The sequence below is a fragment of the Desmodus rotundus genome, chromosome 9 (genome assembly GCF_022682495.2).
Source record: "Desmodus rotundus isolate HL8 chromosome 9, HLdesRot8A.1, whole genome shotgun sequence".
Classification (NCBI taxonomy): Eukaryota; Metazoa; Chordata; class Mammalia; order Chiroptera; family Phyllostomidae; genus Desmodus; species Desmodus rotundus.
This window is the reverse complement of record NC_071395.1, coordinates 46,650,846-46,666,700: the sequence shown is the minus strand read 5'-3', so window position 1 is coordinate 46,666,700 and position 15,855 is coordinate 46,650,846. Positions and strand designations below refer to the sequence as shown.

The window sequence follows — 15,855 nt, the reverse complement described above, 5'->3', positions numbered from 1 at the left end:
ACTGAAAAAACATTCAATTTTTTACTTTTATACTCAACTGTTGAAATTTGTTACAGCAGCAATAGGAATGCAATAGAGACATTATTTTAAAAAATTTAGGTGGGAAGAATGGATCTTAACTTTTCTTTTTTAAACATATTTTATTGATTATGCCATCAAACTTTCCCCATTTTTTTTGCCCCTTTATCCTCCCTCTGCCCTGCACACCCCAGCCCTCCAGAATTCCCCCCCTTACTTCATGTCCATGGGTTGTACATATAAGTTCTCTGACTTCTCTGTTTCTTATACCATTCTTAACCTCTTCCCACATATTTTATGCCTACCAATTATGCTTCTTATTCCCTGTACCTTTCTACCCATATTCTTTCCCTCCCCTTCCCCACTGAAAACCCTCCATATGATGTCCATTTTTCTGATTCTGTTCCTGTTCTAGTTGTTTGCTTAATATTTGTTTTTGTTGGGTTTTTTTTTTCAGGTTCAGTTGTTGATAGTTGTGACTTTGTCATATTACTATTCATAGTTTTTGATCTTCTTCAATTTCTTAGATAAGTCCCTTTAACATTTCATATAATAAAGGCTTGGTGATGATGACTTCCTATAACTTGACCTTATCTGGGAAACACTTCATCTGCCCTTCCATTCTAAATGATAACTTTGCTGGTTAGAGTAATCTTGGATGTGGGTCTTTGCCTTTCATGACTTCAAATACTTCTTTTTTTCAATTTTAATTTTTTATTGTTATTCAATTACAGTTGTGTGCCTTTTCTCCCTATCCCTCCACCCCACCCCAGCTGAACCTCCCTCCCTCCCCCACCTCCACCCTCCCCCTTGATTTTCTCCATGTGTCCTTTATAGTAGTTCCTGTAATCCCCTCTCCTCACTGTCCCCTCCCCACTCCCCCCTGACCATTGTTAGATTGTTCTTAACTTCAATGTCTCTGGTTATATTTTGTTTCCTTTTTTCTTCTATTGATTATGTTCCAGTTAAAGGTGAGATCATATGGTATTTGTCCCTCACCGTCTGGCTTATTTCACTTAACATAATGCTCTTCAGTTCCATCCATGCTGTTGCAAAGGGTATAAGCTCCTTCTTTCTCTCTGCTGCGTAGAATTCCATTGTGTAAATATACCATAGTTTTTGGATCCACTCATTTGCTGATGGACACTTAGGTTGCTTCCAGTACTTGGCTATTGTAAATTGTGCTGCTATGAACATCAAATACTTCTTTCCAGCTCCTTTGTAGGTCTTTGTTCCAATATTTGAAGATGGCATTCATGATTATTCCTATTGAAGTTTATTTCCAATCACTGCATCAAAAAGCAGCTCCATGAGATTCCCTTGTAGGTAAGCAGGAGAGGGTGAAAAACCTTGTATGTTTGTGCAACACTTACAACTCTGAGTCATAGAACTGACAGGAATTCAAGCTGTCTAGTGAGTCATTGTGTATATGGTCATTTATGTATATATATGACATATCTATAGATCACATGTGTAATATATTTACTGGATGAGATTGATGAAGTTCTTTCCCTACCTCTCCAGTGATTACGACAATATTTACAGTCAGAGGAAATGCTTCATTTAGAACAATAGAGGGTATCATATTTTTAGGCAGGAATGAAAGTTTTCAAGTAGAGGCAGGAAGATCATTCAATAGAAAACATAATTACACTAAGCAATACTTTGCCCCAAGCATAAATTCCTTTACACATGGACACTGATCTTATACACATCAGTAAGCAAACACACAATAAAAATACCTTACATAGTAATACATGTATGACTTAAAATTTCCTTCTTCACACTTAAGGTCATCTTTGACTCTAAACACATGTCAAACTATATTATGAAATTTGTGTTTTGATGTCGACTAGAATTGGAAACATGATTTGATGGTCCATTTTGCCTGTGACTATGGTAAGAATGTGGACACCAAGCTCAAGAAGACAACTCAATGGCCTCTTACAAAGCACACTATATTTTAAACTCTACATCTTCAGTAAGAGCAGTTATGGTAGTGATACATGAAGAAATGATGTACAACAAGTGTTAAATTGTGTTCTTCTTGTTTTGTCTCTCATGAAATGATATAAATGGCTTTGGTTACCAGGTGCAGTGTAATTCCATAAGAGTAGTACAACTCAAGATTTTTCTTTTAAGGAAACAAAATAAAAATTACTCAATATGTTATATTTCATTTCAGTGGTTCCTAAGAAATCCACATAGTCTCCATGAGATAAATGGAAGTATCCACATATTTCATCCAAGGCTGGGAACCAATTTGGTAGAGGAGAAAAAAAAAACAAAGAAAAAGCTGCTATATATCAGAAAGTTGAAAAGTTAATAAAGTGATTCGCTTAAATATTATAGAGAAGTTGAAATCATAGAAACACAAGCTTGAGGTCATAAAGAGAGAGAGTACGTTCTACTTCCACAACCTGATTGAAGAGTCACAACATCTGAGCCCTGCAATCATGGACATTTATTCAGCCCAAGGACAAATGGTCCTTATGTAGCTGCCATCCCAACTAATCTTCTCAGAGCCCCCTTTATGTCTCTGTTCCTGAGACTGTAGATGAAGGGGTTCAGCATGGGTGTGACCACTGTGTACATCACTGAAGCAACTGCACTTAAATGTGAGTTGTGAGTACCGGCAGAGCTGAGATACACGCCTAGGCTCGTACCATAAAATAAGGACACAACTGAGAGATGAGAGGCACAGGTGGAAAATGCTTTATACTTCCCCTGAGCTGATGGTATTGCTCGTATGGAGGACACTATCTTAAAGTAAGAGTAAAGGATCCCACTGAGGGGACCACTAGCCAGTAGCCCAGCTGAAAAATGTATCATCATGTCATTAATAAAGGTGTCAGAACAGGCGACTTGGACTATCTGTATGATTTCACAAAAAAAGTGAGGGATTCCCAAGTCTGGACAGAAGGACAATCGCAACACCATTAAGCATTGCAGCAAGGAGTCCAGGGCACTAATGAACCAGGACACCAGGACCAGCAGTTTACAGAGCTGGGGGTTCATGATGAGCATGTAGCGCAGAGGGTGACAGATGGCCACAAACCGGTCATAGGCCATCACAGTCAGGAGGAAGTTATCCATCCCTGCAAAGAGTATGAAAAAATACATCTGTGTGATGCAGCCTGCATAGGTGATGACTTTGCTTTGTGTCTGGATGTTCAGTAGCATCTTTGGGATGGTGGTGGAGGTGAAACAGATGTCTACCAAGGACAGGTTGGAGAGGAAGAAGTACATGGGGGTGTGGAGGTGGGAGTCTGAGCTGACAGCCAGGATGATGAGCAGGTTTCCCAACACAGTGATCAGGTACATGGAGAGGAACAGTCCAAATAAGAGGGGCTGCAGTTCTGGGTCCTCTGAGAGTCCCAGGAGAAGAAACTCTGAAATTTGTGTAAGATTCACTGCTTCCATGTGATGCTTGACTACCAGGATATAAGAGAGGTACATGACTCATTTTCACTCATGCAAGCATTAGTAAACTAGCTTAAGCACAACCATTTATATTTTAGAATCAAGAAAATAATTTCATATTTGGTGTGTGGTCTGGAATTCTTTAGGACATTCCTAGTGCCATGTACGTTAGAATTTCTGTGTAAAGACTCATGAAAAATTCTTGTGTCTAACTCAACCTGTTCAGTATGAAAAATAAAAATAAAATGGCAATGGATGTGATGTAAAGCACAGCATGGTGACTCAAGCTGTGAGATTTAATGGTATGTTTGAAACTTGCTAAAAAGGAGAGTTTCAAAGTCCTTATCAAAGAATAATGTCACTTGTGTGGTAACAGAGGTTAACTACACTTAGTGTGGAGGTCATTTTGTAATATATACAAATATGAAATCATTATGTTGTACATGTGAAACTAATATAATGTTTTATGTCTATTCTAATTGAAAACATTGCATGCTAATCAGTTGTTATGTGTGAGTATGCAAATAGGTGTTTATAATTTTCAAAGTTATATGAAATTTTCACTTCCTTCTTTTTTTCTTTTTCACAAGAACTACAAAAACTTTATATCTGGCCTTTTCCATGTGGTAAAGAACACTATAAAAATCAATACTTCAACCAAAAGATTATACTTCAATTTTAAAATGTTTTTTTGAAAAAGCAATAGAGAGAACACAGTATCACTGACTGATAGATTGGACTACACTAAATTTATCAACTTTATACATTCACAAAAAATGCATGTACACACACATAAAAGAACTAAATGGAAAGCAGACAGTTTGTGTAAAAACCTCCAATTCTTTCTTAGAAAGAAGCCAATCAAAAAATACAATAAGGGAATACATTCAATAATACTGTATAGGCTTACACAGTGACAGGTGATTGCTAGACTTAGTGTGGTGATTGCATTGCCACGTATAAAGATGTGAGTCACTCTATTGTACACCTGAAACTAATGTCATATTGTCTACAAATTGTACTTAAACAAACACACAAAAAAAGAATGAAAATACTCTGATCACACTATCCAAATGCAAGGAGCTTACAGGTGGACAACATAGTGAAAGTTACAATATTATAGTCCAACTACAATTTAAAATAAATAAATTAATACACTAGGAAAGCAAAAAACTTACACTGCAAAAAGTCAATAGTGACCATAAATGGTTTACAAACCCACACATTTCCTTACTCTGCCTCACAGGCAAAGAAATAATTACAAAGGGAAGCTCATCAGCATACTTGTTTTCACCTACCAAGTAACTGCTTTTTCATGTGAATAGCCAGTGAGAGAAGATGCTGTGAAATGCATGTCCCATTCACTGCCATGGCAAGGGTGTACTTGCAAGCCTTCCTTGGTCCAGATCTTTCTCATCCATAGGGAGACACAGTCTAATAGGCCCCATCATAAACTGTTTAAATGCCCGCACATCACCATCTGTCCTTCCACAGCTAATAACCTATCTGTCTATTCCTGTTCACTGAACTTACGTTCTACTTCTACTGGAATGACCACACCTCCAATTCCCTCTTTTATTTGTCTTCTCTTAAAACCACTTAGTTGTCAACAATGGCACCTGTGTCTGAATACAATGTTCACTTGCCTATTAGCATCATGAATAAACATTCGTTTATGAGTAAAGCCAGCCTGTAACCACAGTGATCACTGGTGTCTGGGCTATGTTGGAATGGTTCTCAGGTGATTTCAGGTACAAGTTCCTGGTTTCCAGTCTCTCAGATCTTCTCCTGCCATGTCAGTTGGACTCTCGGACTCACCTGCATGGGAACCTGACAAGAAGGTTTCCCTCTGGGAGTCCAAAATCTTCCCCGGGTGGTGGATGATGGAGACCGAAACTCTGTCCCAGACAAGATGGCAAGGAGTGGTCAAGCATTGGTCTCCCTGCCAGATTCAGGTCTCCAAGAGCAACAGCCACGTTTCTCCATCCAAAGGTTGCACATGCTGAGATGCTACAGTACAGGAGCTACTTCAGCTCTCCGGGTCTGCTCATTAGGCACATTTACCTTTTGGCACTCTAACCTCTAAGCACAGAATTCCCCTTGGGGACACTGGTCTGCTCAGAATGGAGAGTTTTCCTGAGATTCTCCTTTCCTGGGAGACCACGTAATGAGCCATCTGAGCACAGTTTTGATGAGTCCTTCTCCATTAACTGTCCTGCTTCCTGACATCTACAGCTCCCAGCACCTCATCCCAACTCTGCATTCAACTTTCTGAATGGATGGACCTAGAGGGTACTGTGGTCAGTGAATAAGCCAGTCAGAAAAATACAAATACCATATGTTTTCACTCATATGTGGAATCTAAAGAACAAAATAAATGAACACACAAAATGGACACGGTTTCATGGACACAGAGAGTGAACCTGTGTTTGCCAGAGGGGAAGTGGGTTGAGGCACTGGGAGAAAAAGGTAAAGAGAGTTAGAAGTACAAGTTGGCAGTTACAAAACAGTCTCAGGGATGTAAAGCAGAGCATAGGGAATATAGTCCATAATATTGTAAAAACTATGTGTGAGGCCAGTTGGGTACTGGAAACACCAGGAGGGACATGGCAGGGGTGGGGGGGACACTACGTAAAGTTTACAATTGTCTGACCGCTGTGCTGTATGCCTAGGACCAACGCAGAAAGATATTCAAAGTAAACTGTAATTGAAAAACAAAAAGTCTTATTCTGAGAAATTTGTCTGACTGGTCTTTGGGTCTTCAAAGCATTTATTTATAGTGGGATGCACTCTTGATATCCCTAGACAATTAACATCTTCCTCTTTAGGAAAGGGGAGATAATTGTTCCTTTGCTATAAAACCTTAGGCAGTATACTCTTAGGCTTCATGATTGTTCAGCCAGAATAATTAGGGATTTCATAGTGATATCACAAGTTAACAGCTGCCATTTGGTCCCTCATCATGACATGTTTATTAAAGAGAAGAGATTCATTTAGATTTCAGGCACCATAGTCCAGCTTAGCACTTTGTAACAATTGTCAAATATATGTTCCACAGAAATGGGTTTTATGAGGTAGTACCTTGAGAAACTACCTCACCAATGCAGAAATGGGGCACAGAGGGATTTATTCTTGTGTTCAAAGGTATAAACCAAGGAAGGGATGGAGTTTTGATTGCAATCAGTTAGGATGCTTCCAGTTTGGAGATTCTGGACCAGTTGGTCTCAAACGGAGATGACTTTGCCCTTGGGAATGTTTGCACTGTCTGCAGGTTGGCTGCTAAACACCTGCAATGCACAGGACAGCACCCAACACATACAATTACCTAGCCCCAAGTATCAACAGTGACAGGGTGAAAACACCTATTGTAGACCAGTACTTGTCCACTTCATTGTGCACACAAGTCACCAAACCTTGGGGTTCAAATGCAACTTCTGGTCTCCAGTGGGCCCAGAGACTGCATTTCTGACACACTCCCAGGTGATGTTGAAGCTGCAGGTCTTCTTGTTCTGAGGACCACAGTCTGAGTAGCTGGCTATGGCCCTGTCTTAGAGTTAGGGGAGGGTAATTTTAGGTTTTATCCACCAGGAGTCGTCTGTGTATGTAATTTTGAAAGAAAAGTTTTCGACTCATTCCATAGAGGAAGATAAATTCTGTGTTTGATTCTTTTAAACTAGAGCTCCAGAGAGACACATAATAATTTGTATCTGGAAAGGCTTTGTAGTAGGCAGACGAAGGGCCTCAAAAGATGACAATATCCTAATTCAGAGAACCTTGGAATATGTTATGTCACTCAACAGGGTACCTATGATAAGAGATTAAATAAAGTTATTAGTCATTTGTCATACAATGAGGAGACAGTAGACTACCTCGGATTTTCCAGGTTGGTCAAATGTATTCACAATGGTCCTCTAAATGTGGAAGGGAGCAGAAGAGTTGGTGTCAGAGAGGCATTTGGAGATTCTCTGTTGCTGGCATTGACGTTCAAGGATGGGTCATGGAGTCAAGGAATGCAGGAGGCTCTGGAAACTAGAATTGCAAAAGGGAGGAATTGCATTTTCCCCTGGATCACCCAGAAAAATCCAAGCCCTACAAATATTTTGAGCTAAGCCCTTAAAGACCCATTTAAGGCATCTGATTGCTAGAACTGTAAGATTAAAAGTTGATTGTTTTAAGCCACTAGTATAGTAATTTGTAAAAACAGGAGTGGGAAACTAATGTAGACTTAGATCCAATAAGATATTGTTCAAGGAGACTGAGTTGAAGCCTCACATTCAGTTATCTCACTTTGGGCAAAGGTGTTTTGTTTTGAAATCCTACATTAAATCATAATCAACAGAAGAAAAAAGCAAACAAAATATAACCAGAGACATTGAAATTAAGAACAATGTAACAATAGCCAGAGGGGAGTGGGGAGGGGATAGTGGGGAGAGGGGTTTACAGGAGCTACTATAAAGACACATGGACAAAACCAAGGGGGAGGGTGGAGGTGGGGGAAGGAGGTGGGTTCAGCTGGGGTGGGGTGGAGGGATGGGGAGAAAAGGCATACAACTGTATTTGAATAACATAAAAATTAAAAAAAAAGACACATGGACAAAATCAAGGGGGAGGGTAGAGGTGGGGGAGGGAGGTGGAATTGGCTGGCGTGGGGTGGAGGGATGGGGTGAAAATGCAGACAACTGTAATTGAATAACAATAAAATTTTTTTAAAGAAAAGAGAAAAATTACAGCTAATTTAGAGCTTTTGGCCCCATAGGTGGTACAAAGAATTTCCCATTGCATAAATGTAAATGTGGTCCTGACCTTGAAGCCTTTGAAGCATAAAGTGAAAAAAGTTATTCATTAAGATTAAGGTCACTTATTTTACTTAGATCTTTGTGTGAATGTTTCTAATTTTTTTTCTATTTCATGTTATTTCACACCTTTCTTCTTTTTATTTCTATATTGTCCAAATTTCTCTCAAGGTTTCTTTCAGCAAAATAGATGGGACTATAAATGAGTCTGTGTGCATGTACATACATATGTGTGAGTGTGTTTATTTGTAAGATGTAAATGACTTCTGGTCAAGATGGTTGCATAGGTAAACCCAGCTTGCTTCCTCTCAAAACCACATCAAAATTACAACTAAAATATAGAACAGCCATCACTCAGAACCATCACAAATCAAGTTGAATGGAAGTCTGACAACTACGGAATTAAGGAAACCCCATTCATCCAGTTAGTAGGAGGGTGAAGATGTGGAATGGGCTGGTCCCACATTCACATGTGCTGGATGAAAATTCAGGCACAGTATCTGAGGAGTGAGGAGTCCCAGCCCCCCCCCCCCCACCACATCCCCCAGCCCAAGTTCTAGTGCAAAGAAGACAATTTTCCATAACTTCCTGTGGCAAAACCCAGCAGGGGTTCAGTTAGTAGAAGAAACTTCTGGAGTCCCAAGCAGTTCCCCTTGAAGAACCCACACACAGACTTCTCAGATTCACTACCTCTGAGCTCCAGCACTAGGGTAGCAGCTTGATGGGCACCAGTGGCATATGGGGAGGAACTGAAGTGTCTGTCATTGAGGCCACAGCTGGGGTAGTTTCCTCTCAGACAGAAAGGTGAGCAGAGACCATTGTCACTTTCTGAGCCCTCCCCTCCAAAGAGCCACAGAGCTAGCAGGATGGTGCCATGTCTGAGACTCCACAATCTGGCTAACACTGTTTGCTCTGCCCTAGGGATCCCCTGAGACTCCATCCCGTCCAACTTTTGGGCCCGCCCAAACGGTTAACCATGACTTTTCCATATAAATGGCTGGTGTTGCCTCATGCTTCACAACCTCCTAAATCCTATCAAACAAGCAACCTCTGGCCTCAATGAGCCCCCAGCCCCCATAACTCTTGCTAAGTGGCCCCAGGCCTGTCACTGGCAGCAGCCTGTCTAGATTCACACTTAGGCATTCCCTGGGAATCTTCAAGACCAGCAAAAGTAGTAGACATCTCAGACTGTTTTATAGCTGTGCAGGGTGGGCCCTGGGCAGAACAGGTGAGGGTTGACCTTGGCCTACACCACCTGAGAAATCCCAGTGCCTGCACACCCAGTGGACAGCTACAAACCACCACCCTGCCCCTGCACAACTGATCCTCCATGGAAGGTGGAGATTTGTGGTCAGTGGATACTGCCAGATTTGCACCTGACTGTCCTGGGTAATCCCCTCCCAGTGACCTGCCATCAATCAAGGCTCAACTACAAGAGGAGGGTGTACTCAGCCCACATGGAGGGCACACCTCACGACCCCACTTACATAATAGGGGAGACTGAGCCAATGGACCCTCTAGAGCACCTACTACATTAGACCATGCTACCAGGACAGGGAGTCATAGCACCTCTACCTAATACATAGAAACAAACACAGAGAACCTGCCAAAATGAGGAGATGAAAAAACATGGCCCAAATGAAAGAACAGATCAAAACTCCAGAAAAAGAACTAAACAAAATGGAGATAAGCAATCTGTCAGATGCCGAGTTCAAAAACAGTGGTTATAAGGATGTTCAAGGAACTTAGTGAGAATCTCAACAGCATAAAAAATATCTATCAGAAATGAAGGATTCACTAATTGAAATAAAGAACAAATAGCGTAAGCAGTCTGTGGGACAACTTTAAGTATTCCAACATTTGCATTATAGGAGTGCCAGAAGGAGAAGGGAAAGAGCAACAAATTGGAAATCTATTTGAAAAAATAATGAAAGAAAACTTCCCTAGTTTTTTTTTTTTTTTTTTTAAATTTTTTTTTTTTTATTGTTATGCAATTACAGTTGTATGCCTTTTCTCCCCATCCCTCTACCCCACCCCAGGTGAACCCACCTCCCTCCCCCCTCTCCACCCTCCCCCTGGGTTTTGTCCATGTGTCCTTTATAGTAGTTCCTGTAATACCCTCTTCTCACTATCCCCGCCCCCACCCCCCACCCCCGCCCTGGCTATTGTTAGATTGTTCTTAACTTCAATGTCTCTGGTTATATTTTGTTTGCTTTTTTCTTCTATTGCTTATGTTCCAGTTAAAGGTGAGATCATATGGTACTTGTCCCTCACTTCCTGGCTTATTTCACTTAGCATAATGCTCTCCAGTTTCATCCATGCTGTTGCAAAGGGTATAAGCTCCTTCTTTCTCTCTGCTGCGTAGAATTCCATTGTGTAAATATACCATAGTTTCTGGATCCACTCGTTTGCTGATGGGCACTTCGGTTGCTTCCAGTACTTGGCTATTGTAAATTGTGCTGCTATGAACATTGGGGTGCACAGATTCTTTTGGATTGGTGTTTCAGTGTTCTTAGGGTATAATCCCAGCAGCGGAATTACTGGGTCAAAGGGCAGTTCCATTTTTAGTTTTCTGAGGAAATTCCATATTGTTTTCCACAGTGGCCTCACCAGTCTGCATTCCCACCAACAGTGCACAAGGGTTCCCTTTTCTCCGCATCCTCTCCAACATTTGTTTGTGGATTTGTTTATGTTGGCCATTCTGACTGGTGTGAGATGATACCTCATTGTGGTTTTAATTTGCATCTCTCTGATGGCTAGTGATGCTGAGCATCTTTTCATATGTCTCTGGGCCCTCTGTATGTCTTCCTTGGAGAAGTGTCTGTTCAAGTCCTTTGCCCATTTTTTAATTGGGTTGTTTGTCTTCCTGGAGTGGAGTCGAGTGAGTTCTTTATATATTTTGGAGATCAGGCCCTTGTCTGAGGTATCGTTGGCAAATATGTTTTCCCATATTGTTGGTACTCTTTGTAATTTGGTGCTGTTTTCTTTAGCCATGCAGAAGCTTTTTATTCTGATGAGGTCCCATTTGTTTATTCTTTCCTTTATGTCCCTTGCTTTAGGGGATGTGTCTGTGAGGATGTTGCTGCGTGGAATGTCTGAGATTTTCCTGCCAATGTTTTCCTCAAGGACTTTTATGGTGTTACGGCTTATATTTAAGTCTTTTATCCATCTTGAGTTTATTTTCGTGTATGGCGTAAGTTGGTGATCGAGTTTCATTTTTTTGCACGTAGCTGTCCAGATCTCCCAACACCATCTGTTGAAGAGACTGTTTTTGCTCCATTTTATGGTCCTGCCTCCTTTGTCAAATATTAATTGATCGTATAGACTTGAGTTTATTTCTGGGCTCTCTATTCTGTTCCATTGGTCTATGTGCCTGTTTTTATGCCAGTACCAGGCTGTTTTGATTACAGTGGCCTTGTAATACAGTTTGATATCAGGTATTGTGATCCCTCCTGCTTTGTTTTTCTTTCTCAAAATTGCTGCAGCTATTCGAGGTCGTTTATGGTTCCATATGAATTTCTGCAATGTTTGTTCTATATCTGTGAAATATGTCATGGGTACTCTAATAGGGATTGCATTGAATCTATAAATTGCTTTGGGTAGTATGGCCATTTTGATAATGTTGATTCTTCCAATCCATGAGATGGTACATGCTTCCATTTGTTTGTATCTTCCTTAATTTCTTTCTTCAGTGTTGTGTAGTTTTCTGAGTACAGGTCTTTTACCTCCTTGGTTAGGTTTATTCCTAGGTACTTTATTTTTCTTGTTGCTATATCGAATGGGATTTTTTTCCTGATTTCTGTTTCTGCAGTTTCGTTGCTGGTGTACAGGAATGCCTTTGATTTCTGGGTATTGACTCTGTATCCAGCTGTTTTGCCAAATTCATTTATTAGGTCGAGTAGTTTTTTGGTGGAGTCTATAGGGTTTTCCATGTACACTATCATGTCGTCTGCAAACAGTGACAGTTTCATTTCCTCCTTTCCAATTTGGATGCCTTTTATTGCTTTTTCTTGTCTGATTGCTGTGGCTAGGACTTCCAATACTATGTTGAATAGGAGTGGTGAGAGAGGGCATCCTTGTCTAGTTCCTGATCTTAGTGGGAAAGCTCTAAGTTTTTGTCCATTGAGTGTGATGTTGGCTGTAGGTCTCTCATATATGGCCTTAATTATGTTGAGGACTGCTCCCTTTATTCCCACTTTGCTGAGTGTTTTTATCAGAAATGGGTGCTGTATCTTATCAAATGCTTTTTCCGCATCTATTGATATGATCATGTGATTTTTGTCTTTGCTGTTGTTGATGTGATGTATTATGTTTATTGATTTGCGAATATTGTACCATCCTTGCATCCCTGGGATGAATCCCACTTGGTCATGGTGGATGATCTTTTTAATATATTGCTGGATGCGGTTTGCTAATATTTTGTTGAGAATTTTAGCGTCTATGTTCATCAGCGATATTGGCCTGAAGTTTTCTTTCTTCGTTGTGTCTTTATCTGGTTTTGGGATTAGGATGATGTTGGCTTCATAAAAAGAGTTTGGGAGTCTTCCATCAAAAACTTCCCTAGTTTGGTGAAGGAAATAGACATGCAAGTCCAGGAAGCACAGACAGTAGCAAACAAGATGGTTGCAAAGAGGCTCACTCCAAGACACATCAAAATTAAAATGCCAAAGGTTGCTGATGAAATTCCATACTGTTTTCCACAGCAGCTGCACCAGTCTGCATTCCCACCAACAGTGCACTAGGTTTTCTTGTGCTCCACAACCTCTCCAACACTTGTTGTTTGTTGATTTGTTTATGATGGCCATTCTCACTGGTGTGAGGTGGCAACTCATTGTGGTTTTAATTTGCATCACTAGCCATCTCTCTGATGGCTAGTGATGCTGAGCATCTTTTCATATGTCTATGGACCCTCTGTATGTCCTTGAAGAAGTGTCTGTTTAGGTCTTTTGCCCATTTTCTGATTGGGTTGTTTGTCTTCCTGGGGTGGACTCGTGTGAGTTCTTTATATATTTTGGAAATCAACCCCTTGTCCAAGATATCACTGGCAAATATATTTTCCCATATGGTTGTTTCCCTTCATTTTGCTAATGTTTTCTTAGCTGTGCAGAAGCTTTTTATTTTTATAAGATCCCATTTGTTTATTCTTTCCTTTATGTTGGTGTGGTGGGGTGAAAATGGAGACAACTATATTTGAACAACAATAAAAAAATAAATAATAAAATTTACAAAACAATAAAAAGAATTAAATTCCAAGTGTTAAAGATAAAGAGAGAATCTTAAGAGAAGCAAGAGAAAAGCCATTAGTTACCTACAGGGGCATCCCTGTAAGACTGTCTGCTGATTTCTCAAAAGAAACTTTGTAGGCTAGAAGAGATTGGCAAGATTTATTCAAAGTCAGAGAAAGCATGGACCTACAGCCAGGATTGCTCTATTCAGCAAAGCTATCTTTTGTAATTGAAGGACAGATAAAGAGCTTCACAGACAAGAAAAGAACTAAAGTTTGTCATTACAAAAGCATTATTATATGAAATGTTAAAGGGATTTATTTAAGAAAAAAAGATCAAAAAGGAAAAATTAAATGTCAATAAATATGTATCTATCAACAGCTAAATTTAAAAAACAGTCTCAGCAAACAAAAAAAACAGAGACAAAGTCATTGATATGGGGAGCATTTTGATGCTTGCCAGATGGGTTGGTGGTGTTAGGGGATGGGTGAAGAGGTGAGGGGATTAAGAGGTACAAATAGGTAGTTACAGAATAGCCCTGTGGATGTAAAGTACAGCATATGAAATGGAGTAACCAAAGAACTTATACACATGATCCATAAACATGAACAATGGTGGAGGAATTGCCTGAGGGAGTGGGAGTGCTTGTTGGAGAGGGGGAAAGGGGGCAAAATTGGGACAACTGTAACAGCAAAATCAATTAAAAATGCTTTTAAAGAAGAAAGAAAGATGTATGCAATTGCATACACACATACACACACACTCCTCACTCTTGAACATTTTCTTTGGATGCAACAAATATATTTAACATTTTACATATTCCTTACATCTGGTTGAAGTAAGGTTTATTTTTTATTGATATGATAATCATTTTTTTTCTTTTTTCAATACCTTTTATTTTTATAGTTGTTCAAGTACAGTTTTCTGCCTTTTCCCCCGCCTCTCCCCAGCCTTCCCCATATCCCTCCCCAGGTTCCATCCTGCCTTGTTTTTGTCCATGTGTCCTTTATAGTTGTTCCTGTAAACCCTTTACCCTTTCCCCCCATTATCCCCACACCTCTCCCTTCTGGTTATTGTCAATTTGTTCTTAATTTCAATGACTTTGGTTATATTTTGCTTGCTTGTTTGTTTTGTTGATTAGGTTCCAGTTAAAGGTGAGTTCATATGGCATTTGTCCCTCACCTCCTGGCATATTTCACTTAGCATAATGCTCTCCAGTTCCATCCATGCTGTTGCAAAGGGTAGGAGCTCATTCTTTCTCTCTGCTGTGTAGTATTCTATTGTGTAAATGTATCACAGTTTTTGATCCATTTATTTACTGATGAGCACTTGGGTTGCTTCCAGCACTTGGCTATTGCAAATTGTGCTGCTATGAACATTGGGGTGCATAGGTTCATTTGGATTGGTGTTTCAGGGTTCTTAGGATATAATCCTAGCAGTGGAATTGTCAGGTCAAAAGGCAGTTCCATTTTTAGTTTTCTGTGGAAATTCCATACTGTTTTCCACAGTGCCTCACCAGTCTGCAATCTCACCAACAGTGCACTAGGGTTCCCTTTTCTCCGCATCCTCTGCAACACTTGTTGTTTGTTAATTTGTTTATGCTGGCAATTCTGACCAGTGTGCAATGCTATGTCATTGTGGTTTTAATTCGCATCTCTCTGATGGCTCGTGATGCGGAGCATCTTTTCATATGTCTCTGGACCCTCTGTATGTCCTCCTGAGAGAAGTGTCTGTTCAAGTCTTTTGCACATTTTCTAATGGTTTTTAAAAATTTTCTATTGTTATTCAATTACAGTTGTATGTCTTTTCTCCGTATCCCTCCACCCCACCCCAGCTGAACCCACCCCCCTCCCCCACCTCCACCCTCCCCCTTGATTTTGTCCATGTGTCCTTTATAGTAGTTCCTGTAATCCCCTCTTCCCACTTTCCCCAACCAACTCCCCCCTGGCTATTGTTAGATTGTTCTTAACTTCAATGTCTCTTGTTATAATTTGTTTCCTTTTTTCCTCTATTGATTATGTTCCAGTTAAAGGTGAGATCATATGGTATTTGTCCCTCACCGCCTGGCTTATTTCACTTAGCATAATGCTCTCCAGTTCCATCCATGCCGTTGCTAAGGGTATAAGCTCCTTCTTTCTCTCTGCTGCGTAGAATTCCATTGTGTAAATATACCCTAGTTTTTGGATCCACTCGTTTGCTGATGGGCACTTAGGTTGCTTCCAGTACTTGGCTATTGTAAATTGTGCTGCTATGAACATTGGGGTGCACAGGTTCTTTTGGATTGGTGTTTCAGGGTTCTTAGGGTATAGACACAGCAGTGGAATTGCTGGGTCAAAGGGCAGTTCCATTTTTAGTTTTCTGAGGAAATTCCATACTGTTTTCCACAGTGGCTGTAC

The 15,855-nt window shown here is 40.3% G+C and overlaps 1 protein-coding gene across 2 annotated transcripts; it reads right to left on the bottom strand.

The window, feature by feature from the left end:
- Window positions 1-1,087: 1,087 nt before the first annotated feature.
- On the bottom strand, window positions 1,088-5,427 carry LOC128779314 (olfactory receptor 7A10). 2 transcript variants are annotated; one of them, XM_053912019.2, is made up of 2 exons: window positions 5,260-5,427; window positions 1,088-3,452 (listed from the first exon to the last, which is right to left on the bottom strand). In XM_053912019.2, the coding sequence occupies exon 2, from the start codon at window positions 3,439-3,441 to the stop codon at window positions 2,509-2,511; it is 933 nt and encodes a 310-aa protein (XP_053767994.1). In that variant the 5' UTR covers window positions 3,442-3,452; window positions 5,260-5,427; the 3' UTR covers window positions 1,088-2,508. The 2 variants fall into 2 exon arrangements, with proteins under 2 accessions (XP_053767994.1, XP_053767993.1); XM_053912018.2 differs by lacking the exon at window positions 5,260-5,427 and adding an exon at window positions 4,740-4,821.
- Between the last annotated feature and the right edge of the window lie 10,428 nt (window positions 5,428-15,855).

Coding starts and splice junctions, on each gene's coding strand:
- LOC128779314 (XM_053912018.2), bottom strand. CDS start 4,812: ATGGCAGTGAATGGGACATGCATTTCACAGCATCTTCTCTCACTGGCT. Junction 3,453..4,739: donor CATGAAAAAGCAGTTACTTG/GTAGGTGAAAAC, acceptor ATATCCTGGTAG/TCAAGCATCACATGGAAGCA.